We start from the raw sequence: 27,289 nt of genomic DNA, 5'->3' as shown, positions 1-27,289 counted from the left end.
TCCCCTCCTGTGCTGTCCCTCCACCCTCCCAAGCATGATGTCCCTCTCCAAGGACCCGTCCCTCCTGGCAACATGTCCAAAGTATGTCAGATGAAGCCCCAGAATCCTTGCCTCCAAGGAGCAGCTTGGTTTAATCCTCTCCAGGATGAATCTGTTTGTTTTCCTGGCAGTCCAGGGTACATTCAGTACCCTTCTCCAGCACCACAGCTCAAAAGCATCCACTCTCCTTCTGTCCTCCCTAGTCATTGTCCAACTCTGATGCATAACAAGCGATTGCAAATACCATGACCTGTATCAGGCGCACCTTAGTCTCCAGAGAGACACTGTTGCTCCTGAGTACGTTTGAGAGGTCCCTAACGGCAGACTTTCCCATCGCAATATGCTTTTTGGTTTCCTGACTGCTGGTACCAAGAGTGTTGACTGTGGAGCCGAGCAAAGTGAAGCTGTGAACACTCTCAATCTCTTCGTCATCCATCCTGACGCTGCCAGTTGGTCCAGTGGCGAGAATCTTTGTCTTCTTAACATTGCGCCTTAGTCCATACTGAAGGCTGCAGTCCTTGACCCTTCGCAGCAAGTGCATGAGGTCCTCCTCAGTTTCAGCAAGCAAGGTTGTGTCATCTGCATAACGGAGATTGTTAATAGATCTTCCACCAATCCTGATGCCACAATTCTCCTCATAGAACCCAGCCTCTCGGATAATCTGCTCTGCATACATGTTGGAAAGGTATGGAGACAGGATGCATCCCTGGCGTACACCCTTCCCTATTTTGAACCATGCAGTGTTACCCTGCTCTGTTCTGACTACTGCCTCTTGGTCCAAGTATAGGTTTCGTATTAGCACAATTAAATGTTCTGGGATTCCAATTCTTCTCAGAGTCAGCCACAGTTTGTTATGATCCACACAGTCAAATGCCTTTGCATAATCAATGAAGCACAGATAGACATTCTTCTGGTATTCCCTGCTTTCAGCCAAGATTCATCTAACATCAGCAACGATATCCCTAGTACCACGACCCCTTCTAAACCCAGCCTGGACTTCCGGGAGTTCTCTGCTGATGTGCTGTTTTATTCGTTTTTGGATGATCTTCAGTAGAATCTTGCTTGCATGTGAAATCAATGACACTGTTCTGTAGTTTCCACACTCAGTTGGGTCACCTTTCTTTGGAATGGGAACAAATATAGATCTCTTCCAGTCAGTTGGCCAAGTGGTTGTTCTCCAGATTTCTTGGCACTAAGGATAGAATACCAAAAACAGTACAAGAAAAACAAAGTGAGAACTAAAAAGGAAAACATACAAAGGAAAAACCAATCACCTTAAGCTTTTATTTCTCAGTAGAAAACTTATGAGAAAGAAGATTGGTGGGATGGAATAGACAAAAGACTGAAAGAAAATAATTGCCACCTGAGGATCCTGTACCTAGCAAGGCTGTCCATCAAATATGAAGGTGAAATAAAGTCATTTGCAGAAAAGTAAAAACTAAAGGAATTCATAAAAAAAAACCCCAACAACCAACTCTACAAGAAATACTAAGGGAAATCCTTCACAAAAAGACAGCAGAAGAAAGGGGATGGACCAAACGAACCAACAACAACAAAAACAACAACAAAATGGCAATGATTAAAACCTTGTTTATCAATAATGACAATCAATATGAATGGCTTCAACATAATTAAGGGGAAAAGGGTAGCAGAATGAATAAAAAACTTTAAAGCCCACCAATATGTTGCCCACAAGGGACACATTTAATAAAGGAGGAAAAAGCATAAGTATCAAAGAGTAGGGGGGGAAAACATACCAACAAATGGTATTCATAGCAAAGCTGGAGTGGCAAGACTCATCTCTGAAGAGATAGATTTCAGGATGAAAACCACCAAAAGAGATAAAGAAGGACACTATATAAAGGTTAAAGGCACAATAGATGAAGAGGACATAAACTTAATTAATTTTTTCACATTTAATAATAGACCTTCAAGATACATAAAACAATGGTTAACAGACTTGAAGAAAGAAATAGGCAATATCACAATAATAGTAGCAGACTTCAACACATCATTCTTACCAAAGGCCTGATCAATTAAAATGAAATTCAACAAAGATCAACCTCAACAGAAGAACTGAATTATATAATCTGTCAACTTAACCTCACAGATGTATTCAGAGTACTTCAATTTACTTTCCTCCCAGGTACACATGGTACATTCTCCAAAACTGACAACATATTGGGATACAAAGCAAGCCTCAACAAATTAAAAAGCATTGCAATAATACAAAATATCTCATCAGACCTCACTACTAAAAAGTTAGAAATTAAAAAGATGATAAAGGAAAAAGAACCACCAAGTGGAAGCTAAAGAACACCTTCTTTGAGCAATATGTTAATGGGTTAGTAGAAATAAAAAAGTTCCTCAAGATGAATGAAAATAAAAATACATCATATCAAAACCTCTAGGATACAGCTAAAGCAGTCTGAAAGGTTTGTTTATTAACAATAAGCAAATATATAAAAGAAGAAAGGAGCAAAGTAAGCTACTTAACACCTCCTGCAAATAGAATAAGCTAATTCCATAGCCTCTAGAAAAAGGGTAACTATAAGGATAAGGGCTGAAATAAATGGGATAGAAAAAGGAAAAAACCTGAAACCATCAACAAAACCAGGAGCTGGTTCTTGAAGGTATTAATGCAGTAATCAAACCACTGGCAAACTTAACAAAAGAAAAGAAAAGAAATAAAAGGCATAAATAATTTCAATAACAAATTAAAGGCATGATATTACAACAGAAGTCATTAAATTTAAATTGGTAATATCAGAATATTATGAAAAGTTATTGTTGCTATGTACCATAGAGTCAGACCTGACCCAGAGCTAACCCTTTAGTGGGTTTTCAGAGGCAGTAAATTGCACAGGAGTTGAATGCTCATCTTTCTCCTGCAGAGCAGGTGGTGGATTTGAACCACATGCCTTCAGGTCAGTAATGGAGCTCCTTATACTAAAAAAAAATAAATAAATTTGAAAACAGAGGAAATGGACAGATTCCTATAAACACACACCTCACCCAAACTGACACAGACAGAAGTAGAACACTTGAACAGACCAGAAATTGAGGTCATTAAAAGACTCCTCAAAAAAAAAGTCTTGCCCAGATGATGTCATGGGTGAGTTCTACCAAACAGTCAGAGATGAATTATCACAAATTATGCTTAAATTATTTAAAGGCATAGAAAAAGAAAGAACTCACCCAGAAAATTATAGACCAACTAATATATTTTATGAACACAGTAGAATCCAACAATGTATATAAAAAACAATTCATCAAGACCAAGTGGGACTCATTACTGAAATGCAAGGATGGTTCAACATAAGAAATAGATAATTCATCACATTAATAAAGCAAAGAACAAGAACCACATTATCCTATCAATTGTTATAGAAAAGCCTTGGACAAAATCCAACACCTTTTCCTGATTAAAACACTCAGCAAAATAAAAATAGAGGAGAATTTCCTCAGCATAGTGAAAAGTATATACACAAATCCAAGAGCCAACATTTTTCAACAGAGAGAGACTAAAGGCATTTCAGTTGTGAACAGGGATCAGGCAAAGGATGCCCACTATCACCACACCTATTCAATACTGTATTGGAAGTACTTCCTAGGGTAATAAGACAAGAGATAGAAATAACAGGCATCTAAATGGGCAGAGATATGGTAAAACTTGCTATATGGAGATGATATGATAGTGTACACAAAAACCCCCAATCTATTAGGCCTAATAGACTAACTTAGTAGAGTGGCAGGAAACAAGATCAATATAAAAACTCCACATTGTGAAAATGACAATCCTATCAAAAGTGATCTACAGGTTCAACTTAATCCCAACACAGATGCCAAGTTCATTCCAGTTTCACCAAGAAAGGAAAGAGATCTAGAATAAGAAAAGCTCTTCTGGCAACAATTTTGTAAATTATTGCCTAACTTGGGAGGAACTGGAAAGCATTATGCTGAGTGAACTAATTCAGTCACATAAGGATAAATATTGTATAAAACCATTATTGTAGAATGAGTATAAGGACCCAGGAGGGGTAGGAGAGGCTGGAAGCAGAGGGATATGGATGTGCAGGGGGAAGGGGGGATTAATCACTGGGTTGTATTAATCATGGGTGGGGGAGGTGAGGGAAACGGAAAGAATTTGTTCAAATTTGTATTTGAGTTTTGTAAATAAACTAGTAGAAAAAGAAAATAATAAAAAAAGAAAAGCTCTTCTGAAAAACAAAAATGAAGTAGGAATCATCTCACTCATTGATCTCTAAACCTACTACAGAGCAACAGTAATGAAAAAACAGTATGATATTGGTACAATGACAGAAATTTAAATCGATGGAATAGAATTGAGAACCCAAAAATCAACCCATATACCTACAGACAACTAATATTTGTCAAGGTAACAAAAGCCATTAAGTGGAGGAGTGATAATCTATCTCTTTAACAAATGGTGCTGACAAAACTGGACATCTACATGCCAAAACCTGAAATAGGATCCACATTTCACATCATATGCAAAAAACACTACAAAGTGGATCATAGATCTTGGAGTAAAACCCAAAACCATAAAGATGACAAGAGATAAAATGGGAACAAACTGAGAAACTCTAGCCTATGAAACAAATAGCCTTGCAACCACAGTAAAAAATGTGCAGCCAGGAAAGGATGAAATCAACGAATGTGACCTTTTCAAAACCAAATCCCTGTGTGTATCACAAACTTTCTCCAGGGCAAAAAGAAAGCCCACAGATCAAGAAAGTACATTTGGCAAAGTAATTTCTGACAAGGGTCACATAACTAAAGTTTACAGAATACCACAGAGCCTCCAAAAGAAGAAGACTGATAACCCAATCATAAAATGGGCAAATGTGCAAAACAGATGAAAAAACTCTTAACAAAGAGGACATATGGACATGGCTAATAAACACAAGAAAAAATGTTCAAAATCACAAGTAATCAGAGAAATGCAAATCAACACAACAAACAATAAACGTAGAGAGATTGGAACTGTTATTCATTGCTGGTGGGTTGTAAAATGGTATAACCACTACGGAAGGCAGTTTGACATTTTCTCAGAAAGTTGAACATAGAAATCCCGTATGTCCCAGCTATTCCACTGGTAGAATATATCCCAAGGAAATCAGAACTGAGACACCTATGTTCATAGCACCATTATTCACAACAGCAAAAATATGGAAATACATTAAATGCCCATCAACAAATGAATGGACTGAGAAATCATGGTACATCCACATAATGGAATACTATGCAATATTAAGAAAGAATGATTTTGTAAAATACTATGCTAGAGAGTATTATGCTGAATGAAATAACTCAGTCACATAAGGACAAATATTTCATAAAACCACTATAATGAATATAGGAGGACTACTGAAATATATATGTGTGTGTATTATGTGCTGTTGAGTCACTTGCAACTCACAGTGACCCTCTGTATAAAACAGCCCTGAACCCTACTCTGTCCTGTGCCAACCTTATTGTCTCTGACACACTTAGCCACATTACTCTAATCACTGAATCAATTAATCTCATCGAGGGTCTTCCTCTCTTGCACTGTCCCTCCACCCTTCCAAGTAATGATGTCCCTCTTCAAGGACTGGTTCCTCCTTGCAAATTGACCAAAGTATGTCAGATGAAGCCTCAGAGTCCTTGTCTTCAAGGAACAGCCTGGTTTCACCCTTTCCAGGATGAATCTGTTTATTCTCCTGCCAGTCCATTGTATATTCAATACTTTTCTCCAGCACTACCTCTTTCAATCATACGTAGTCATTTTGCAACTTTCTGATGTATAGCAAGTAATTGAGAAGACAATAGCCTGGATCAGAAGCACCTTAGTCTCCAGACTGACATCATTGCTCTTCAGTACTCTGGAGAGGTTCCTGACAGCAGACTTTCCCATTGCAATTCATTCTTTGATTTCCTGGCTGCTGGTACTATGAGTGTTGATTGTGGAGCCAAGCAAATTGAAGCTGTTAACAATCTCAATCTCTTCACTGTCTATCATGATGCAGCCAATTGGCCCAGTGTGTGTGTGTGTGTGTGTGTGTGTGTGTGTATTACCAAGAAGCCAAAGCAAAAAGCAAAGGGAAGAAATTAAGATATTAAGGAGTTGAACAGAGGATTCAAGAGGGCAGCTCAGGAAGACAAAGTAAAGTATTATGATGCAAAGTGCAGGAAGCTGGAGTCAGAAAATCAAAAGGGATAAACTGAATCAGTATTTCCCAAGGTGAAGGAACCGAAGAACAAATTCAAATCTCGAGTTGCAATACTTAAGGATGCCTTGGGCAGAATATTAAATGATCCAGGAAGCATTAAAAGAAGATAGAAAGAGTATTCAGAGTCATTGTACCAAAAGGAATTGGTGGACACAGAAGAATTTCATGAAACAATGTATGAGCAAAAAGCCTGTGGTAATGAAGGAGGAAGTGCAAGCTTCTCTGAAAGAACTGGTAAAAACAAGGCCCCAGGAATTGATGGCATACCGATTTACATACTTCAACAAACAGATGCTGCCCTAAAGGTGCTCATGAGGTTGTGCCAAGAATCTGGAGGACAACCATCTGGCCTAATGACTGGAAGAGATCTATATTTGTTCCCATTCCAAAGAGAGATGATCCGATAGAGTGGAAATTATCAAACAATATCATTACTATCACTTGCAAGCAAGATTCTGCTGAAGATTATCCAAAAACGACTGGAACAGCACATCAACAGATAACTGCCTGAAGTGCAGGCTGGATTTAGAATAGGCTGTGTCACTAGAGATAGTATAGCTACTGTCAGATGGATCTTGGCTGAAAGTAAAGAGTACCAGAACAATGTCTATCTGTGTTTCATAGACTATGCAAAGACATTTGACTGTGTGGGTCACAACAAACTGTGGCTGACTCTGAGAAGAATGGGAATCCCAGAACACTTGATTGTGCTTATGCAAAACTTATACTTGGACCAGGAGGCAGTTGTCAAAACAGAGCAAGGAAACATCAGGATTGGAGGTAGATGCATCAACAATCTGTGTTATGCAGCTGACACAATCCTGCTTTCTGAAACTGAGGAGGACCTGAAGTGCTTGCTGCAATATGTCAAGGACTGCAGCCTTCAATATGGATTGAGGCTCAACATCAAGAAAACAAAGATTCTCATCACTTGGCTGATTGGTAGCATCATGATAGATGGTGAAGAGACTGAGATTGTTGACAGCTTCAGTTTGCTTGGCTCTACAATCAACACTCTTGGTACCAGTAGTCAGGAAATTAAAAGACAAGTTGCATTAGGAAAGTCTGCTGTCAGAGACCTCTCCAAGGTACTAAGGAGCAACAGTGTCAGTCTGGAGACTAAGATGTGCCTGGTAAAGGCCATGGTCTTTGAAATTACTTGTTATGCACCAGAGAGTTGGACAATGACTAAGAATGATAGGGGAGTGGATGCTTTTAACCTTTGGTTCTAGAGAAGAGTATTGAATATACCATGGACTTCTATGAGAACAAATAAGTTGGTCCAGAAGAGGGTGAAGCCAGACTGCTCCTTGCAGGCAAGGATTCTGAAGCTCCATCTGACATACTTTGAATATGTTGCAAGGCGGGATCAGTTCTGGGAGAGCGACATCATGCTTGGGAGGATGGAGGGACAGCGCAGGAGGGGAAGACCCTTGATGAGATGGATTGATTCCCTCACTGGAGTAACAGGGTTAGGTGTGTTGGAGACAATAATATTGGCACAGAATAGAGCAAGGTTTAGAGCTGTTGTACATAGGGTCGCTATGAGTCGCAGGTGACTCAACAGCACATAACAACAACATATATTTATAAATTATATAGATAAATAATATATATACTATCAAAAGGGGATGGAGAAAAGGAAAAGAATAAAAGTAGAAGAGAGAATATCATTAGGAAAGCAGATGTTAGTAGGCAGAGGTCGGGGTGAAGGAATAGGAAAGATTCAATGGGGACTTGAAAAGATGGGGTAGATAGGCATAGATCAACAGTAACTATAGAAAGTACAAGTTATATGAATGATTTTATAAAACACAATGTACATGAATGAAACAGAATGTATATGAATTAATACAAACCAATAAAAAACAAAATTTCTATTGTAACATAAACAGAACAATATAATAAAACTCTTTTAAAAAGAATGGTCTTTTTTCCTTATCATTTCATCTGTTGTTGTTGTTGTTATGTGCCGTCGAGTCGCCTGCGACTCATAGCAACCCTATGTACAACAGCCCTAAACTCCGCACTGTCCTGTGCCAATCGCACTGTCTCTGACACTCCCATCCCAATTATCCCAGTCACTGAATCAATCCACCTCATAGAGGGCCTTCCTCTCCTGCGCTGTCCCTCCACCCTCTGGTCTCTCCTCACAACATGTCCAAAGTATGTTAGACGCAGCCTCAGAATCCTTGCTTCCAAGGAGCCACCCGGTTTAACCCTTTCAGGAGAAATCTGTTTGTTTTCCTAGCAGTCCATGGTATTCTCAATACTCCTCTCCAGCACCACAGCTCAAAGGCATCAATTCTCATTCTATCCTCCCTGGTCATTGTCCAACTCTCTGATGCATAACAGGTGATTGCGAAGACCATGGCCTGTATCAGACACACCTTAGTCTCCAGAGAGACACCACTGCTCTTCAGTACTTTCGAGAGGTCCCTAACAGCAGACTTTCCCATGGCAATGCGCCTTTTAATTTCCTGGCTGCTGGTGCCAAGACTGTTGATTATGGAGCCAAGCAAACTAAAGCTGTGTACAATCTCAATCTCTTCACCATCCATCCTGATGCTGCCAATTGGTCCAGTGGTGAGAATCTTTGTCTTCTTGACATTGAGCCTCAATCCATATTGTAGGCTGCAGTCCTTGACACTCTGCAGCAGGCGCTTCAGGTCCTCCTCAGTTTCAGCAAGCAGGGTTGTGTCATCCGCATAACGCAGATTGTTGATAAATCGTCCACCAATCTTGACCCCACATTTCTCCTCATAGAGCCCAGCCTCCTGGATAATCTGTTCTGCATATAGGTTGAAAAGGTATGGAGATAGGACACATCCCTGGCGTATGCCCTTCCCAATTTTGAACCATGTAGTGTTCCCTTGCTCTGTTCTGGCGACTGCCTCCTGGTCCAAGTACAAGTTTCGCATTAGAACGATCAAGTGTTCTGGGATTCCCATTCTTCTCAGAGTCAGCCACAGTTTGTTATGATCTACACAGTCAAATGCCTTTGCATAGTCAATGAAACACAGATAGACATTCCTCTGGTATTCCCTGCTTTCAGCCAAGATCCATCTAACATCAGCTACAATATCTCTAGTACCATGACCCCTTCTGAAACCAGCCTGGACTTCTGGTAGTTCTCTGTTGATGTGCTGCTCCAGTCATTTTTTTATAATCTTCAGTAAAATCTTGCTTGCATGTGAAATCAGTGAAATTGTTCTGTAGTTTCCACATTCAGGTGGGTCGCCTTTCTTTGGGATAGGAACAAATATCGATCTCTTCCAGTCAGTTGGCCAAGTGGTCGTTCTCCCGATTTCTTGGCACAACTTGGTGAGCACGTCCAGGGCAGCATCTGTTAACTGAAATATGTCAATTGGTATATCATCTATTCCTGGAGCCTTATTTTTTGCCATTTCCTTCAAAGCAGCCTGAACTTCTTTCATCACCATAGGCTCTTGCTCATACGTTGTTTCATGAAATTCTTCTGTGTCTTCCAATTCCTTTCGATACAGTGACTCAGTATATTCCTTCCATCTTCTTTTAATACTTCCGGGATCATTTAACATTCTGCTGAAAGCTTTCATCTACATATTGAAAAGTAGTAAAGTTGACATGGTAAAATCCTAAGATTTTCAGGTTGTCAACTACAGATGCCATACGTGCAAAAGGTTAGTTTTAAAGTGACTGGAAGGTTGAGGTAGAAGAAGAAAAGCAGGTTAAGAACCTTGGGAAAAGTTTCATGTTTCATTTCTTAAAAATCTTTTATGGTATTCTACCTTGTAAAGCTGTTTTGCTTAATTACACAGGGCGCTTGATCCTAGACTTTGAATTTTAAAAACGAAGTCACAGTTGAGGGTAGAAATCTGAAAATACCAGTTAAGAAATCAAAAAGGAACTTGAGACATTTTTGAAAAGTTAGGATATGAAATTCATGGGGGAAAGGAGGTAACAGGTATAAGGAGTCTCTGGGTAGTGAAATAGTTAGCATGTTTGGCTGCTAGTCAAAAGTTTAGAGGTTTGAGTTTCAGAGATACATTAATATGTTGTTCTACTTCCAACAATCAGCCATTGCAACCTCTACAGAATACAGCTCTATTTCGATTCATGTACACATGGGATTACAATAGGACAGAATCAAGTTGATGGCAATTGGTTTAGTAAGTACAAGGATAGAAGAGCGAATACTATTCTATGCGACATAGAAGTCAAGTTAAGAACTAACAACAGCGCATTGGATTTACTGTCCAGGAGGATAGTGATGACTGACATTCATGAGAAGAGTATGAGGGAAATGCAGGCAGTGGCATGAGGATGCCACTGCATTACAGTGACGAAATGGGTGAAGTAAACCTAGTAAGCACCTAATTTTTAAAAGCTTGATTGTGAAAGAAAAGGGGAATTGAGGATCAAGAAAGTGATCAATGACATCTGTTATCACAGTTGAAATAATAAAAAGTATTAATGCATTTCAAAGATGGTGAAATCATTGTAAAATTTTGACAGTATAGTTTATCTTCTGAATATTACTGAATACTCACAAATGAGCCAAGTGCAACATAAAATAGAAAAGACTCAAACTGTCAAGGAATTCATTTTCATTACATCCACAATCAATACTCATGGAGACAGTAGGCAAGAAATCAAAAGATACACAGGCAAATCTGCTGCAAAATACTTCTTTAAAGTATCAAAAAGGATAGATGTTACTTTGAGGACTAAGGTGCACTAGACCTAAGCTGTGGTATAATTCAGTTACCTTGTAGCATGTGAAACCTGGTAAAGAATAAGGAGGACCAAAGAATAATGGATACCTCTGAATTGTGACGTTTGTGAGGAACACTGAATATACCACTGACTTCCCAAAGAATGAATAAATGTATCTTGGGAGAAGCTAGAATGTTCCTTAGAAGCAAGGATGTTAAGATTGTCTCACGTACTTTGAACATGTCACCAGGAGAGATCAGTTCCCAGAGAAAGACAATATCCTTAATGAAACAAAAGGCCAGTGGAAAATAGCAAGACTCAATGACATGAACTGCCTCTGGCAACAATGGGCTTTAGGGCAGTAATGATTGTGAGTATGACAAAGGACTGGGCAGTGTTTTGCTCTGCTTTACACACCTTCAGTAGAGTTGGAACTAACTTGATAATAATGACATACTTAATTAATAATACATAATAAAAAGATTTTACCTGATGGATGATGAAGTCCAATTTAATTCTTTCATTTGGGTGAAGTTTGAATGTCCTTGTCGTTCTGCAACCATGTCAGAAGTCAGTCTACCACCAAACAAATCTTTCGCATTCTCAGTCTCCAATGGATCCTACAGGAGAATATTTAGAAAGCGATGTCCTCTCTGACAGATGGTTAAATCACATTAATTCTCTGGTTTCAGGAAAAGGAATGGACTCACATATCCTTTTATCATCAAGTAAGTAGAATTAAGAGTACTGGCCATTAGACAGGAAATAAACATGAGAGGACTAAAAGCTTCAGAAAAGAAAGCAAGTCAGAAAATCTCTGTAGATGTTCATTGAAATAAAAAAAAAAAAAAAGCAAGTCAGCTAGGAAACTTGGGAAACTCTTCCAAGGGACACTGCAATGAGGATCCTTCCCCCTGCCTTGTTTGCTGGGCTAGGTACTGGAGAAACTGCCCACGTGGAGAAGTAAATAAGAGTGGGGAAAGCAAAACAAAACAAACTCAGAAGTTTGCTCTTATTGGTAAGGAGCTATGTCAAATCCAGCAGCTCCTCTGAAGGAGAAAGATGGGCAATCTCTTCTCATGTGATTTATTGCCTCTGAAAACACACTGGACCACCAGCTACTGGTCCGTTCCAACTCAATGACACACAACCACAATCAAAGGATGAAAAAAGGAGAAACCTAGCAACTCATAAAAGCATCCAGACAATCAAAACCCTACTTCAGTCAAACGTTATGTTCTAAACTGTAGCTCTTCCCACCAGCAAAAGCAGAGCGGGGGGTGCCTAGCTGTTCACTCTCAGCAAGTTATAACATGATGTCCCTCTAAAATTCCTATGCTGAGTGGGTGGTTTCTTTATCATGTCTCAGTTATAATATCCTCCCGTTCAAATTATTACCAGATATCATATGGGAACTTCCACCTAGTGGGTCCAAGCAAAGATCAGACAGAGGAAAGCTACTGCAGCATTAACACTATGTCCACAGACACTGAGTGGAAAACTTGTAATTCTGACAGCAATAATTAAAAAATTAAAAAAACAAAAAATTACCCACCTACTGCAGTCACTAGCTTAAGATAAGTTTACAAAACAACTATGAGATATCGTCTCATCCCAGTCAGAATAGCAAAATTTAACAGAACAGCAAACAACAAATGCTGGCAAGGTTGTGGAGAAACTGAAACCCTTATTCACTGTTGGTGGGAGTGTAAAAAGGTGCAACCATTGTGGAAGGCGGTATGGAGCTTTCTCAAAAAGTTGCAAATAGAGATACCATTTGACCCAGCAATTCCACTACTGGGAATATACCCCAAAGAGACCATAACTAACATCCAAGCAGATATATGCACACCCATGTTCATCGTGGCTCTGTTCACAATAGCAAGGAGTTGGAAACAACCTAAGTGCCCATCAAAAAACGAAAGGATAGAGAAGCTGTGGCATATTCACACAACGGAATACTACGCTACATTGAAAAACAAGGAACTCATGCAATATTATTCAAAATGGGTGACCCTGGAGGACATTATGCTGAGTGAAGTATCTCAGTCACAAAAGGACAAATATTGCATGGTGCCACTGTTGTAAAATAGGACCGACCTCGGGGTTAGGGGGAGACTGAGAAAGATGGGTTCAATAATGTATTCTGCATTGAAACAGATGAGGGAGAAAGCTGTTTAAAAGGGATATGTGATTAGGTATTTTTGTCATGATGGGAGTCCAGAGCGAAGGCTGCCTAGTGGAGTGGACCTGGGGGGAGGGATTGTAAAACAATGAAGTAATTTTTCTTTTACTTTTCCAAGAGGGGAGTGTACTGGAGGGGAGGGTTAGGAGGGGAGAAACATGCAACAAGGAATGAATGGAAAACCAAAGTATCTGTAAATTTTCATTGAAATTAATAATAATAAATTTTTTAAAAAAGGTAAGTTTAAAAAAGATCCATTGTTTCATATGCAGACTAGAGTAGGGAAAACTTCTAAATCCTCGAACCAAGCATTATAGCAATTAGAATGAAGAAAAAAAATTACAAACAATGTCAATTCCACAATGACCTAGATTAAGAATTAACATGCATTTACAGCTCACATATTCCAGGGTTATATTGTTTTATATTTTTCTGTACCCATGTTTTGTGGCTTATTTTTTACTTAACCTTTAAAGCCTCACTTAGATTGCTTTCCTTTCTCTACTCTCTTTCCTTGGTAACTCTGGTGTCCTAGTCTGTAAGGAGTTGCACTGTTAACCCAAAGGTAGTGCCTTACTGGTAATTCAATGCACACTCACCTCTCATACAATTTACAGCCTCCGAAACCTAGGCTGTAAATCACAATCTTGGCTGACCTGACAAAAGAGGGTCTGTGAGTTGGTTCTGGTGTGATGATAGTGAGAGTTCAATTTTATTCCTTGGACAATCTTATTTATGTTTTGGGTCTTACCTATCAAGCTTCCCCAACTTCCAGATATCCACAAATATAAAATTCCCTGTCGATAGTCTTGTTACTTGGAATGCCTGTCTGTTTGATATTCTCCGGGTGGTCCACTACCACATAATGGATACCACATAATAATCTTATTCCTAAAATGTGCTCATTTCCACACATTCTTATACCTGTTATGATGTTTTGAACACATTTTTTTTACCTTCATTTCCTTGTCCTTTGAATCCAATTGCTAGCTAAGTTTTGTCAATTCTTTCCAATTTCTCACTCCTTTCAGGTTCCTATTGTAAAGTCACTGTCTTTTGGTTCAGAGTATCTTATAACAACCTAATAATGTCCTATGAATCTTCCCTCTAATATTGCAAACACTGTGGTTAGATTAAATTCTTTAATATAGTGCAAGATAGATCCTACACTAATCTTGCCCCTTTAGTTATAACCGCGTTATTGCAGAAAGGGATTATCTCATATAGTGGGGGAGAGGAGAAAATATCTAATCAAATAAAAATCAAATAGTAAAATAAAATTACAAATAAAAACAAGAATAAATTATAGTATAAAATGTAAAAATCCAGATCAAGAACGATGTAAGTTATGACAGCTCACAGGGGACCTAAGTATAGAGGACGGGAACAGACAGACCAAAAGGTCTTACAGGGTTTCTATTACTGAATAATAAATTTGGCCCTGAAGTTACGGTGGAAAGGAAAATCGTTAAGTAACTTATTGTCAGTGAGGAGAGTATACCTTTGCTTATGGAGAATGATTCTCCTATACTTATGTCAAGGAGCTCGGGTGGCCCAGTGAGTAAGGAGTTAGGTGCCAACCCAAAGGCATGTGGATAAAATCTACTAGCTTCTCTGCGGCAGAAAGATGGGAAATTCCCTCTCATGTGATTTACAATTATGTGAGTCAATTATGAGTTGGTTTGGACTCAACAGCATACAACAAAAGTGTACTTAACCCTGGAAATACTTCCTTGTGTGGTCCTTCAAACAAAGGCACCAAAATACGTGGAAAATCCCCAGCAGCATCGTTAGAGCAAATGCAATACAAGTTTCACAAGAAACAAGTAATCCTCTTGAGAGCTAATACTCAAATAAAAGCCAGTGTACTCAATACTAGGACATTTGTATGTGCCCGAGAGACTGTTTTAGAATCTTCTCGAGCCCAAGATGGCCCTGAAACAAACATGTCAATGATGAGAAATCTCAGAGTATGTCAGGGTCCCAAATAAACAAAAGCTGTCTCTCAGTTTTCTAGAAAATGTCATGATTTGTATAATCTTATTCTTTACCATTTTATTCTTCACTCATCTAACACAAAATTTTTGTAATACTAACTCAAATGTAGCGCTTCTCTAATGGTTCCAATTCACTAGTGGCTCCACTGGAGAGCAGAGGGGCTCTGCAGGAGAAAGCTGGGCAGTCTCCTCCTGTGCCATTTAGAGCCTCTGAAAACCTACTGTAGGGTCAATTTGAGTTGAATCTCACTTGGCAGCAATGAAGTATGTTACATGAAAGTGAGTTCTGTATGAGCTGGTTTGTTACAAAATGCAAGTTTCCAAGTATTGTTTTCATACCCAATTATATATTCTGTTTAATTTTCCTTGCTGTTTTTATTAATATACTACTTATTGGTTAAAATAAGTTTTTGCACCCACAAGAAAAAGACTGATAACCCATTATAAGATGTGCAAAAGACATGGAAAGAATTTTCACAGAGGAAGATATTCAAATGGCAAACAGACAAGAAATAATGTTCCAAATCACTGGCAATAAAAGAGATGCAAATCAAAACCACAGTGAGGTGTCATCTCACTCCAGTAATAGTGGCAAAGTTTAACAATGCAGCAAGTAATAGATGTTGGAGAGGACGTGATGAGAACGAAACTCTTATATATTGTTGGTGGGACTGTAAAATGGTGCAACCATTCTGGAAGGCAGTTTGGCTCTTCCTCAAAAGGTTAAACATAGAAATTACATATGACGCAGCTATTCTACTGCTTAGAATATGTTGTTGTTTGTTGTTGTTACGTGCCGTCGAGTCGCCTGCGACTCATAGTGACCCTATGTACAACAGCCCTAAACTCTGCTCTGTCCTGTACCAATCGCACTGTCTCTGACACTCCCATCCCAATTATCCCAATCACTGAATCAATCCACCTCACAGAGGGCCTTCCTCTGCTGCGCTGTCCCTCCACACTCCTAAGCATGATGTCCCTCTCCAAGGACCGGTCTCTCCTCACAACATGTCCAAAGTATGTTAGACGGAGCCTCAGAATCCTTGCCTCCAAGGAGCCACCCGGTTTAACCCTTTCCAGGACAAATCTGTTTGTTTTCCTAGCAGTCCATGGTATTCTCAATGTTCTTCTCCAGCACCACAGCTCAAAGGCATCAATTCTCCTTCTATCCTCCTTGGTCATTGTCCAACTCTCTGATGCATAACAGGTGATTGCGAAGACCATGGCCTGTATCAGACGCACCTTAGTCTCCAAAGAGACACCATTGCTCTTCAGCACTTTGGAGAGGTCCCTAATAGCAGACTTTCTAGCTTGAGAAAATGAGAACTGGGGCACAAATGAAGATTTGTACACCAATTTTCATAGCAGCACTATTCACCATTGCAAGATCATGGAAACAGCCCAAATGTCCACACACAAACATATGGATTTAGTAACTGTGGTACATTCACACAATAGAATACTGTAGCACTCGGAGCAATGATTTTGTAAATTATTATGTAACTTGGGAGGAACTGGAGAGCTTTATGCTGAGTGAAGTAACTCAGTCTCACAAGGATAAATATTGTATAAAACCATTATTTTAGAATGAGGATAAGGATTCATGAGGGGTGGGAGAGGTTGGAAGCAGAGGGATGAGGATGTGCAGGGGGATGGGGGAATTAATCAGGGGCTAATTAATTAGGGAAATTAATGAGGGAAATGGAAAGAATTTGTTCTTGAAAACAATGCATTTTAACTTGGTAAATAAACTAGTAGAAAATGAAAAAAAAAATACCCCAAACCATAAAAAAACAAAAGAATTGTGCTGCCAACCCAAAGGCACGTGGTTTGAGTCCTCCATCTGCTCCATGGAAGAAGGATGAGGAATCTCCTCCCATGTGGTTAACTGCCTTTGAAAATCGCTGCAGGGTCAGCTATGAGTCAGTTCTAACTGAATGGCACACAACAACAACATCTTAGTGATAAAGCAGCATTTGAAAAATGTGCATATCAGCTGGGACAAAATGCTGGTGACAAAAAGAACTTACAACAGAGACTCCATCCAAAGCTTTCAGTTCTGGAAGATGAAATATGACAAACAATCGGTAGTTTTCTTGATTCCATGCAGTAATATTTCCATATGTGTCTAGAATGACCAAGTTGCATAAATTCTAGGAAATAAAATACATATATACATATATAATATAGATACATACTTACAAATATGCATAAGCTCTAGGAAATAAATATAAATATATAAAGTATAAATATGTGTATGTATCACACCATAAGTTTTTTTCTCTCTTAAGAGATTTTTCTTGAAATTCAATATTTGAATTTATTACCTCAAAGTGTTTGGGTAACAAGTAAGTACATCAGGTTAAAGACTAAGGTATTTTCAACTGCTTCCTATGCATCTGAAAGTTGGACAAAAAACAAGGAGGATCAAAGAAGAATTAATGCCTTGGAATTCTGGTGTTGGAATATCGAACATATCATAAACTGCTAAAATAAATCTGTCTTGGAGGAAGTACAATTAGAGTGCTCCTTAGAAGCAAGGATAATAAAACGTCATCTCATATACTTTGACATGTTGTCAAGAGGGGGGCCAGTCCTTGGAAAAAGACATCATGCTGGAGAAGGCAGAGGGTTAAGGAAAAAGAAGACTTGCAATGAGATGGAATGACACAGTTACTACCACAATGGACTTGAGCATGACCCAGATCTTAAGAATGGCGGACAGGACCCCGCTCAGATCTTTTGTTCATAGGGTCACTATGAATCACAGTCAACTTGATAGCACACAACACAAGTGATTTAAGTGTTTTTAAGTAGATGTACTAATAAGACCACTAAGTTATAATTTTGTGCAATATTTTAGGATCTATAATTTGGAAGCAGGAGCAGAATCCACTTCCTAAACAACATGCCTCTGGAAACTCTACAAACTTTGAGAAATGACAATAGTTATTGAAAGGCTACACGCATTTTGTTCATAAGGTCACAATGAGTCACGCTCCACTCGACGGCAATCATCAACAATAACAACATACTACATAATGCGTTCGAATATATCTAAGGAAGCTAGGGTTGCACAAGTCTGTAGGGAGTTGCATTCTTAACCCAAAGGAAGAAGGATAAGAAATCTCATCTGGCTATTTGCAACCTTGGAAACCTGCTGGGAGCTACAAGTTGGTTCAGACGAGCTATGTTACATAATCAGATTCCCTTTTAGGATGTTGTTTTGTTGCTATTTACCACTGCGTCAGAACTAACCCATAGCAGACCCTCTGGCGGGTTTTCAGAGGCAGTTAATCACACTGGAGACTGCCCATCCTTCTCCAGCGGAGCAGTTGGTGGCCCCGAACTGCATGCCTTCAGGATTACAGTGCAGCTTCTTGCCACAGGCACTAAATGTATCAGTACTTGGGAAAAACTTTGGTATATTTAAAATGGGCTTTACTTATGGGATAATGTCCTATTGAATAAGACACACAGCTATAACAGGAATGTAAAACACTGCCCATTGAAAAGGGATGAAATCTTCAGAGTTGGCAGTATTTAACTAAGGGAACATATGCTCTCTTATTAGAAAAATCACTCTTCTATGCCCTGATTGTGAATGAAGGACCCTTAGTTGGTGTGGATTAAAAATCAGGGCAAAAGGGAATAAAATTATTCTTATAATGTAGAATTGCTTGGTCTTAGTTAGGTTGTCTCTATAGCTTTAGAAGAAGTAGCTATTTGACGTAGTAGGATGGATAGGGGAGTCCCTGTGGTGCCTACAAATTGTTAACCAATTGATTATTAAATACATTGTCGCACACTTTTAAATTTACGACTGTGCTTAGAAACACATTTTTTTTTTCGCTACAGCCATCATTTGCGGCAACGTGTTAACAGAAAGGCTGGTGCCACTCAAAGGCACTTTGTAAAATAGGCTTGATGATCTGCTTTCCAAATGGTCACAGCCTTGAAACGCCCGTGGAGCAGATTTACACTGCACAGGTGGGTCTGCCACAAGCCCAAGCTGGTTGCAGAGCAACTAACAGAAATGAGATGAAGAGATCAGACTTAAAATCAGAAAATGGGCACAACTGTTTGACTGGAGAGCATGTACTATATGATATCAGCAGCAGCAAAGAAGTCAGAGTGAGACGCAATGGTGGTAGGAAATGGCCCTAGATCTTTAGAAACAATGAAGTCAGATATTATATTTAATATTAATTTTGAGTCTGCACTGTACAAATACTCTGTTTTATTTAAACTCTCTGTAACCCCAGTTACACAGTAACCTTGAATTAGAAGGACTTTAGGGGAATTAGCGCAATGCTGAGTAATGCTGCCTAGAAGTTGGAGCCACCTGTAAGAACAATGGGAGGTAATAAAGAATTGCGCCAAGAAAGATGAATGTTAAGGAATCCCACAAGATCAAAGCAGAACTGATGCCTGTGAATTGTGGTGTAGGCAAAGAATGTTGAATACACCATGACTTCCAGGAGGACAAACAAATTGGTCTTGGAGGAAGAATGGCCAGAATGTTCCTTGAAGGCAAAGATATTGAGACTTTTCTCTCACACACTTTATTCATGTTGTCAACAGGAGTCAGTCCCTGGAGAAAGATGTCACTATGCCTGATGGAACAGAGGCCTGTGAGAAAGAAGACTCTCAAAGAGATGAATTGCCACATTGGTTTCAAGAATGGATTAAAGCACAGCAAAGATTGTGGGGGTGGCATAGGATAGGGTCATGTTTCCTTATTGAACAAAGAGCCATTATGAGTCAGAACAGACTGAAAGGCACCTAACAACAATTGCCCAACCAGGTTGAAGAATCCTTAGAAATTGTGAAAAAGGTACAAAATAAAAAGGACAGAGCTAATTTTATTTTATTGAAGTATATTAAAAATTTACTCTAGTATGGTGCTTTCTCAAAAAGTTGCAAATAGAGATTCCATTTGATCCAGCAATTCCACTACTGGGAATATACCCCAAAGAGACCATAACTGACATCCAAGCAGATATATGCACACCCATGTTTATCGCGGTTTTGTTAACAATAGCAAGGAGATGGAAACAACCTAAGTGTCTATCAACAAACGAATGGATAGAGAAGCTGTGGTATATTCACACAATGGAATATTATGCTGCATTGAAAAATAAGGAACTCATGCAATATTATTCAAAATGGATGACCCTGGAGGACATTATGTTAAGTGAAATATCTCAGTTACAAAAGGACAAATACTGCATGGTGCCACTGTTGTAGAATGAGGCTGACATCAGGGTGGGGGTTAAGTCTGAGAAAAAATGGATAAATTATGTATACTGCATTGAAGCAGATGAGGGAGAGAACAGTTTAAAAATAATATATTTTAAGGCATTATGATTATCATAAGAGTTTGGAGTGAGGGTTTCAGAGGAGTATGTATACTCGGGGTGAGGGTGGGAAGATTCGGGCGGACTGTATACCAATGAAGGAGGTTTTTTTTTTGCTTTTAAAGAAGAGCGAACTAGGGGTGCGGTTGGGGTGGGTGGGGAGAAAAGTGCAACAATGATTGAATGGAAATCCAAAATCTCTGTAGATGTTCATTGAAATTAATAATAATAACAATAATAATAATAATAATAAATTTGCTCTAAAGGTTACAATTAAAAGTAAATACATTTTTAATTGTTTTGTACAATCATTTGCATACATTGTTTCATTCATATACTTTTAGCTTTAAACAATAATTTCTATAACTGTTTTATATAATTAATTGCTATTAATCTGTTACTCTTATCTCAAGTCTCCATTGTGCCTGTTCTCTCATTCACCCCCATCTGCCCACTAATCTTTGCTGTCTTAATGACTTTCTCTCCATTCTTTATCATAGACATTGCTGTTAATTTTTATGCTCCATATTCTGTCCAGTGAATGTGTATTATTTCAATGGTACAAAGTAATAATTCTTAAACAAACTCTAAAATGATGACCCAGTAATCACCTTTAAATTGGAGATCTCCTGATTGAGAGCAATATAGTTATTGCTTATGTATAATTCAATTAGTGTAAAAGCTTTTTGCAGGCCGCTCAATGAAGTGATTCTGTTGTTCTCAAGAGAAAGGGAGTGAAGATGAAACATGTTATCAAAAGTATGCTTTTCCAAACCAATGAGAAGATTATTATTCAAGCTGAGGTGAGTTAATTTAGTCAGCTTTGAAATGCCTAGGAAAAGAGCAAATTCAAGAAAAAATTCAGACAGCATTGAAAGATATTTGCTCACCATTTTACTACAATTCTGTTGAAGTTCAAACATCTTTAAGGACTCCATAATAGCCACTACTATTATTTTTTCTTTTCCAAAACTATATTATCTTGTGTATTAACTCCCATCTGGTACATTAAATTCCATTAAAAAAATTTCTAAGTATATTCCTTATTTCCTAAGTAATAAAAAACCAGATTTCAAGTTAAAAAACAAACAAACAAAAAAAAAACCCATTGAGTTTATCTTTGAATTTCCTTTCACAGTCAATGCTTTAAATGAGGGGCAAGAATAAAATACAAGCTGAGGAGTCATAAAATGTTTTCCTGAGTCTATTTCAGAGCATGTCTTCTAAACTCCTGTATTTTCATTGCAGATGAGAATAGACTCAACTTCAGTGAAGCAGCTAGGAAGCTGAGAAGGTGTTATTGTTGTATGCTGTTGAGTTACAACTGACTCATAGCTGACTCTCCAGTGGGTTTTTAGAGACAGTAAACTCCACGGGAAGAGACTGTCCATCCTTCTCCCTTGGAACATCAGAGAAAGTCTCTTGTTCTCTCTGAGTTGGCAACAGATGGTAAACATTTGAACAAACAAGGGAAGGGAGGCAAGGAGATAAGTCAGCTAGCTGGGCTACTGTTGTTGTTGAGTTAGAACCAACCCAGAGCTGACCCACTAGAAGGTTTTCAGAAGCAGTTAACTGCATGGGAGGAGACTGCACATCCTTCTCCTGAAGAGCAGCTGGGGGATTTAAATCTCAAGCATTTGGGATTGCAGTGCAGCTTATACCTCTAGGTCACCAGACCTCTGTGGAGCTGAGCCATTACATATAGAAATTAATTGATGACTCCACAGATAGGTGTTTGGAATAAAGACTGCCCCAAACTTCTTAAAACTTCCCAAAGGTCTTTCTCTTTAGAAATTCCGTCCTTAATTGTATGACTTCTTTTCCTCCTGTTCTTTAGATATTTATGCTCTAAGACTTCAGAGTTGCTAAATACCTCTTACCTTCTATCTTTGAGATGCAATTTCCATCCAATGTAAGCTCTTGTAAGTTAATGCAGGATTCCAAGCCTTCTATTTTAGTTAGGTTATTGTTGCTGAATGATGCCCATTTCAAATTCTCCAGTTTCTCTAAATTCGTGATTTCAAAAAGATGTTGCCCATCCAAATTTAAAGCTGTTATCTAAAAAATAATTTGCATTATATGTTACACTTCTAAATGTCATCGAAAATTAAATCCATGTCCTGAGATTTTAAAAAAAGCCAAAAAAACAATTTAAATGTGAAAAATAAGCATCAAAGGAATTCCTGTAGGAAGTAAGTCTATTGTGGAGCACTTAGTTTACAGAAAAAGTACGATTTATCAAGACTATAATTCCAGAGGGGTAATGATAAGGTGTCAGGGTCACTGTGAAGTGCCTGTGGGACGCCCTGTGGTGAGGGACTGGCCCCAGCTCCTGAGAGTGCTGTCAATGAAAGCTTTCAGCTGTCAGCTCTTTAGGAGTTACTGCAGCTGCTAAGAGCTGCCTTGCCCAGGGTCACCCTCCTTTCCAGAGTGGCCCACATGCAATAATGGGGTCAGTAAAGGCTTGGTCATCTCAGTCCTATTTGGGACAAATTTAAAGGGCCATTCTGTTTCCAGAAGTCTCCATAAAGTCAGCCAAGGCTCTCATTAGGTCTGTATCACAGCTCAATTTCTGTCTATATTGTATAATAATAATACCATCCATTTTCAAGGGTCTTCTTTCCTTGCCCATTTTTATCTGTAGGGCTCCTTATGCAGCAAGATGCTGGTGCTCTATCACCTTCTGCCTGATCCTTGGCTGACGTCTGACCATTTTTCTTATCTGCTGGTCAGGATTCCTGATCCATTTCCCTCTTATGCCCAGAAGTACATTCTGGTGGGGGGCATTCAATGTTTGCTTGCCTTTTTTTAATAATTCATTTATTTATTTGATTTATTCTTTGGTTTTCTACTTTACCCTAAATCTCCAATGACACGGTGACCACCTTCTAGGCCTAGTTCCTGCGATATATCTACTTACTACTTGACCACTCTATTTGACCTTGACTCTTCTACTTTTCTGACCCCTATTATCTGCGGCCTCTTTAGGAGAATGACCAAAGCTGACTAAAAATGAGCAAAAATTAATCTTTTACATTAGATATAACAGCAATCAGGCATTACCTTCAAGTACCAGTTTCCATTTAGATTTGAGAATGGTCTTGACTTTGAAATCTGTGTCAGAATTTTGGCAGAAGGCCATGTACTAAGCACCCGTGGTCTCTCCTCTTTAGTACTAGAATGCCGTAAAAGAGAGAACTAAAAAAAAAACACAACAAACCAAAACAAACCACAATCACCAAATCTAATTAATAAAGCTGTTCATTTTTATAATTAAAAGTATTGTATACAAATATAATTTTCATTTTACTCATTACTGTGTTAGCAAATAATGAACCATACAAAACATAAAACTATGAAGATATATAATACAGTGTATAATATACTTAGTCATGTAATGAACTGTGTACCACAAAAGTACATTAAGTACTTTTATACTCAATATAATGTGGACACTATGCAATGATCCCCCATGATTAGGTAAACCAAATATTAAATTCTTAAATACAAACTTAATCTTTCATTGCATGGTTCAAAATTTGGAAGGGTGTACGACAGGGATGTGTCCTAGCTTAATACCTTCTCACCTATATGCAGAACAGATTATCCAAGAGGCTGGGCTCTAGGAGAAGAAATGTGGCATGAGGATTGGTAGAAGATCTATCAACAACCTGTGTTATGCAGATGACACAACCCTGCTTGCTGAAACTGAAGAGGACCTGAAGCACTTGCTGCAGAGGGTCAAGGACTGCAGCCTTCAATATGGATTGAGGCTCAATATCAAGAAGACAAAGATTCTCACCACTGGACCAATTGGCAGCATCAGGATGGATGGTGAAGAGACTGAGATTGTTAACACTCTTGGCACCAGCAGCCAGGAAATTAAAAAAAGTACTGTGATGGAAAGTCTTCTGTTGGGGACTTCTCCAAAATACTGAAGAGCAATAGTGTCACTCTGGAGACTAAGGTGCATCTGATACAGGCCATGGTCTTTGCAATCACTTGTTATGCATCAGAGAGTTGGACAATGACTAGGAAGGATAGAAAGAGAATTTATGCCTTTGAGTTGTGGTGCTGGAGAAGAGTATTGAATGTACCCTGGACTGCCAAGAAAACAGATTCATCCTGGAGAGGGTTAAAGCAGGCTGTTCCTTGGAGGCAAGGATTCTGGGGCTTTGTCTGACATACTTTGGACATGTTGTAAGGAGGGACCGGTCCTTGGAGAGGAACATCATGCTTGGGAGGGTGGAGTTACAGCGCAGGAGGAGAAGACCCTCTATGAGGTGGATTGATTCAGTGACTGGGGTAATCGAGATGGGTGTTTTGGAGGCAGTGTGATTGGCACAGGAATGAGCAGGGTTAGGGCTATTGTACATAGGGTTGCTATGAGTCGCAAGCAACTCAACAGCACATAACAACAACAACAACAATCCTTCATTGTAAATATGTTGTTATTGACTGCCTTCGAGTCGAGCACAACTCATAGTGACCCTATGTACAAAAGGCCCCAAGCCCCTCCACAACCACTGACATTTATCAAAGTTCATAGAGTTAATGGAGGCATTTTGTTTAGGAAGTATTTAGAAAGCCTCTTTTAAAAAAACATAGATGGTGACTACACACATAGACCTCACCTGATGGACTACACAGGGATCAGAATGACTACATCTGTGGAAAGACTCAATGGAGTAGGTTAAAGTTAGCAGTCAAAACAAGGCCAAGGCAGAGTGGGGAACAGATTATCAATTACTCATGGGTAAGTTCAAACTGAAGTTGAAGAAAATGAAAATAAGTCCATGAGAAACAAAATACAATCTTGAGTCTATCCCACCTGGTTTTAAAAACCACCTCAAGAAAGAATTTGATGCATTGAACACTAACAACTGAAGACCAGATCAAGAACAACATCCATACAGGAAAGTAAAGGGTCATTACGAAGAAAGGGGGAAACAGGATTCAGAAAAGACAGAAAACTGTACTAGAACATAGAGGAATAAAAGAAAGGAAAGACATGATTTCAAAGCTCCAGAAGACAAAGTTGTATAATGAGTATAGTGAAAAGAGCCCGAGACAGAGAATCAAAAGGGAAAAACATGCTTACTCAAGTTGAAAGAATGAGAAACAAATTCAAGCCTCAAGTTGCAATAGTGAAGAATTTTACAGCCAGACTTTTGAATGATACAGAAAATATCAAAAGAAGATGGAAGAACTACACAAAGTCACTGTACAAAAAGGAATTGGTCAACAGTAAAACATTTCAAGAAATGGCATATGATCAAGAATCAATGGTAATAAAGGAAGAAGTTCAAGCTGCACTGAAAGTATTTACAAAAAAAATAAGGCCCTAGGAACTAATGAAATAGCATTTGGCATGTTTCAACAAAAGATGCAGCCCAGGATGTGCTCACCAGTCTACACTAAGAAATCTGGAAGACAGCCACCTACCTATCAAACTGATTGGGAGAGATTCATATTTGTTTCCATTCCCGAGAAACGTGATCTTACAGAACATGGAAATTATCAAACAATATCAATATTACTTTCAAGTAAAATCTTACTGAAGATTATTTTAAAAATGGGTAGAACAGTACATCAACAGGAACTGCTAGACATTCAGGCTGGGTCAAGATGAGGCACTGGGACAAGGGATATCATTGCTGATGTCAGATGGATCTTGGCTGAAAGCAGAGAATGGACAGCAACATGCTAAGAGAGAAAACTGCAACGGCATGAAAGCACAGAGAAAATAATATTTGTATGTTATAACTGGCACAAGAAGTGTAAAACAGTCACATCCAACCTGAGTAATCTTGGTTCCATTGATAAATTTTGTAGCGGCAGTTGTCTCTTCTTCAGAAACGATGATTCCATCTAAGTGAGTAAGAGTCTTTAATCTGCCAATGACACTCAGTCTCAGTGTGGCTGGCTTGGGGAGAAGAGCAAAGATTCCATTTTTATATAACGTATGTTATATGGAGAAGGAGTACTTTTTCATTCCTTTCCACATAATTCAAAGTCATTCACCTCATTTATTATCATTATCTAGAAATAAAGACCTTATCTTAAAATGTAAAATAATACTAGGAATTGTATCTAAGAACTAATTTATTATGGCTGAAGTTGGATGATTCAACTCTAATAATGGAGAAAAACTAATAGTGTGTCTTTGGTGTAAAGTGTTAAAAAACTGCTGTTAGTGACTGCACTGTTTATCTAGAGAGCAGTAAGCTTCAACCCCAGGTGTGACTCAATACGGATCTTTAGCTCCTGATAACTAACTAGGCAACAAAGAGATAACTACATTGTGATTGATTATCCAAGGAGTTTGCTTTGGCACAAGAAAAATCTTCAATTTTACTGGGCAAAAAAATCCCCACAGTAATATTATTATGTTTCAGCTCCTTCTCAAAAAGATGAAAATATAAAAGCTCATCTGGTGTGAAAAAAAATGTATATAAACTTTGTGAGTAAACCAGTATAAAATTAAACAAATTTTTTAAAAGATGGAAAAAAAAGATGAAAATAGTCTTACACTCTTCCAAGAAAAGAGAGATTCTTAGGACTATAAATATGGGATTTATTTTAAATATTTAGAAATTATCTTAATGATATTAATTTGGTATTGACATTATGTACCATTAATCTGCATACAGTGTGATGAAAAAACATAATCACCAGTCAAATTTAATTTCAGAACAGAATGATAACATTTTGGTATCTCAGTATTATGAGGAGAGATGAATTTTGGATTTAAAGCAGAATGTAAGTATAAAA

General features: G+C 38.5%; 1 protein-coding gene across 1 annotated transcript in view; it reads right to left on the bottom strand.

Moving 5' to 3' along the window:
• Positions 1–27,289, bottom strand: part of LRRC9 (leucine rich repeat containing 9) — a 152,439-nt gene that overhangs the window by 32,105 nt on the left and 93,045 nt on the right. The window contains exons 18-23 of the mRNA XM_006891820.1: positions 26,316–26,441; positions 23,579–23,713; positions 22,396–22,573; positions 21,127–21,347; positions 17,186–17,308; positions 11,463–11,593 (exon numbers count right to left, since the gene is read on the bottom strand). Coding sequence (XP_006891882.1) covers positions 11,463–11,593; positions 17,186–17,308; positions 21,127–21,347; positions 22,396–22,573; positions 23,579–23,713; positions 26,316–26,441 — 914 coding nt within the window. The remainder of the gene's footprint in view (positions 1–11,462; positions 11,594–17,185; positions 17,309–21,126; positions 21,348–22,395; positions 22,574–23,578; positions 23,714–26,315; positions 26,442–27,289) is intronic.

The sequence above is a fragment of the Elephantulus edwardii genome, unplaced genomic scaffold (genome assembly GCF_000299155.1).
Source record: "Elephantulus edwardii isolate Elephantulus edwardi_28Jun2011 unplaced genomic scaffold, EleEdw1.0 scaffold00104, whole genome shotgun sequence".
Lineage (NCBI taxonomy): Eukaryota > Metazoa > Chordata > Mammalia > Macroscelidea > Macroscelididae > Elephantulus > Elephantulus edwardii.
The sequence above is the reverse complement of the archived record's forward strand: the minus strand, read 5'-3'. Positions and strand labels throughout refer to the sequence as shown.